Source organism: Manihot esculenta, chromosome 4 (assembly GCF_001659605.2).
Source record: "Manihot esculenta cultivar AM560-2 chromosome 4, M.esculenta_v8, whole genome shotgun sequence".
NCBI classification, from domain to species: domain Eukaryota; kingdom Viridiplantae; phylum Streptophyta; class Magnoliopsida; order Malpighiales; family Euphorbiaceae; genus Manihot; species Manihot esculenta.
In genome coordinates, this window is record NC_035164.2 from 10,190,002 (window position 1) to 10,192,880 (window position 2,879).

The following is a 2,879-nucleotide window of genomic DNA, read 5'->3' on the forward strand; positions in this document are numbered from 1 at the left end:
TAACAATGTAATATCCCATTTGGGTTTCTGATCAAGTATCTCAACCTCGAAAAGGAAATGCGTTTCATCTAGCCTACGGGCAGAAATAATATGTTTATGACCATTTTGAAGAAGATGGGCACATGTGATAGCTAAACCATTCTTATCAATGCTGAAACAAGTTCCAAATGTTTTCATGACTTGATGCTTAACAAAAGACCAAATCCTAAGTACCCATATAATTTTTTTCAAATTCTCATGGAAATCACGCAGCTCAAGTGGAGTTAGGGTAGAATTTACATTAACAGTGGGTCTATTAAACACTTTTTTCCAAATCCTATAGCAGAAGTAGTATGCCTAATGAGTGAAATATTAGAAAGAGTAGGCCATGAACAACAAATAGACATTGTATGTTTGAAATTGCATAAGAGGAGGGGGAAGGTTGACCAATAGCTTATTTTAAGTTAGTTATGCCTTCTGAGAATGCTATTTCTTTTTTACAATCCATAGGCACAACTAGTTGTTATATAACAAACTATAAAACATACAGATAAAGTTACATCTCCCCTTAATTCCACAAGACTGGTTTCAAATCAAATTTAGAAAACTTAAACAAACCCTAACTTAACAAAGCCTTATTTTATCTCAAGTTAACTTAACAAAGCCTTCTATCGACCCACTTTTCATGTTTTGATTTCATTATGTTGATATAACCTCACACCTAATTGTAAAATAAAAATATATGAATAAGCAAAAAAAAAAAAAAGGAAAAGTGGAAAATCATGCAAAATCAAAGTAAAATGTACGAAGCAAAGCACCATGCAAATGCTGATTGTTGAATAAACTCTCATTCACTAGCCTACTCTGAATTTCCCTACCTTGAACAACAAAAGGAAAATTTATCTATAAGAATAATGACATAATAATATAGAAAATTGTTATCCTAAAAATTTTTATCCAGAAAAATTTATACCTGAGAATGAGATGCTTTATCCCTTCCAAACCCTGCAACCACAAAGTTAAATAAGATAAAATAATAAATATGAACTTGAAGCAATGTGGTGAAAATATCAAAAAGAATATGACTCACTATCCCCTCTTGGTTTAGTTGAATGCTCTTTGAGCCTGTTTACTCTACCCTATATAAAAATAACCAAGTTAAATCAAATGAAATCCAACACAGTAATTTAAGGACAATGATAATAATAAATTAACCTCCTTGTTGCCGGGAATTCGAGTATCTTTCCTTTCCAAGGTTTCAATGTTGAGATGTTCTTCTTTTTCTCTCATGACTTGTCTCAACAAGCTAACATGAATGGCAATGTCAAACCCACCAGAACCCATTGATAACATCCCCATAATTTCGCCTTCAGTATTAAAAACTGGACCTCCTGAAGAACTCTCTCCAAAAACAAACCCATAAATTTGAATAAGAGGAACTAACGGGTGAAGACTCTTTTCAAAAGTCCATTTTACATTAGTTTCAAAATTTTCAAACACATGAGAGTTCCAAACATCTCCGATAATTCGATATCGAGGTATGGATTGGAGGGCAGTCGATAGATAAGTTTGACATGTTTGAGTGCCGGTGGGTAGAACTACATCATCCACGCATTGAAATGCAACCTTACCAACCAAAAAGGATCCTACAAAACTATAGGGATGAATATACAGTAACATTTGAGCCACATTTAGTGACCTGTCTCTAGCAAGCCTTCCATAACAAGAGTCATGAACACCTTTAATATGTAATAATGCAATATCCCAATTTAGTTTATGATGAAGTATATCAACCTCATAAGGGAAATCATTTTCATCTTGCCTACGGGCAAAAATGCTACAACCCTTGGGAAGAATATGAGCACTAGTCATAGCTAAACCATCCTTTACTATGCAAAAGCATGTGGCAAATGATTTTTTGTGTTGTCGCTTAACAATATATGTAATCCTAAGTACCCACACGATTTTTTTCAAAGTCTGATAGAAGTCATGAAGCTCAAGTGAAGTTAGAGATGAATTTGTACTAATATTGGGTCTACCGAATACTTTTTCCAGATCCTGATCCTGTGGTAGACAATGAGAGAAAACCAGCGGATAATACAAATTCTAAATCTGAAACCACAAACGCATTTATAACAAATAGAGGGAGAAATTACCGTAGCTGACAAAAAAAGAGTAAAGAGACCAACAATGAAGGTTGGGATGATTGGGTCTCTTCCTATGTATCAGAACTGCCACTTTTTCTCCATTTCTCGCCTTCGTCTTTATATATATATATATATATAATGAATTGCAACTTTATTTTTTTTATTATTATTTTTATTATTCTTACTTCTTCCACACTTTTTGTTAAGTTGATAGCATTCAACTGGTCAAATTAATTAGTTATAAAAAATATTTTATTGATTTATATATTTTTAAATCAAATTTTGAAATTAACTTTATATTAAAATGTATCATATATTTTTTTACTATTACCAAATTTTATAATTTAATCTATTTTTTTATCACTATTCTCGTACTTGAAAATTTTTTATTATATATAAAAATAAAATTGTACATGATTTCATTTAAATTTATTAAATGAAAAAATAACGAATATATTAAAGAATAATTGGAAAAAAATCGAAAGGAAAAATAAAACAAAAGTGAACTATTCATCGTATGGTAGAGTACCGCAAATTTTTATTTATTTTATTTTTTAAAATAAACTTGTGGTATTTAATTTATAAAAGATTATGAAATTTAGAATATAATAACATAGTATATGATATTCACATTCCACCTTTTCTTGCAGGATCGGAATAAGGTAAGACTAAGGCAGCCAGGAACAGCTACAACCAAACACAAAAGTTATGGATCTAAACACTAACAAAGCCTACCAATGTTTCCCTACATCA

General features: G+C 31.2%; 1 protein-coding gene across 1 annotated transcript; it reads right to left on the reverse strand.

The window, feature by feature from the left end:
• Positions 1-490: 490 nt before the first annotated feature.
• Positions 491-2,223, reverse strand: LOC110613158. The gene is made up of 4 exons (XM_043956121.1): positions 2,136-2,223; positions 1,195-2,043; positions 1,070-1,118; positions 491-984 (listed from the first exon to the last, which is right to left on the reverse strand). The coding sequence occupies exons 2-4, from the start codon at positions 1,849-1,851 to the stop codon at positions 947-949; spliced, it is 744 nt and encodes a 247-aa protein (XP_043812056.1). The 5' UTR covers positions 1,852-2,043; positions 2,136-2,223; the 3' UTR covers positions 491-946.
• Positions 2,224-2,879: the final 656 nt, after the last annotated feature.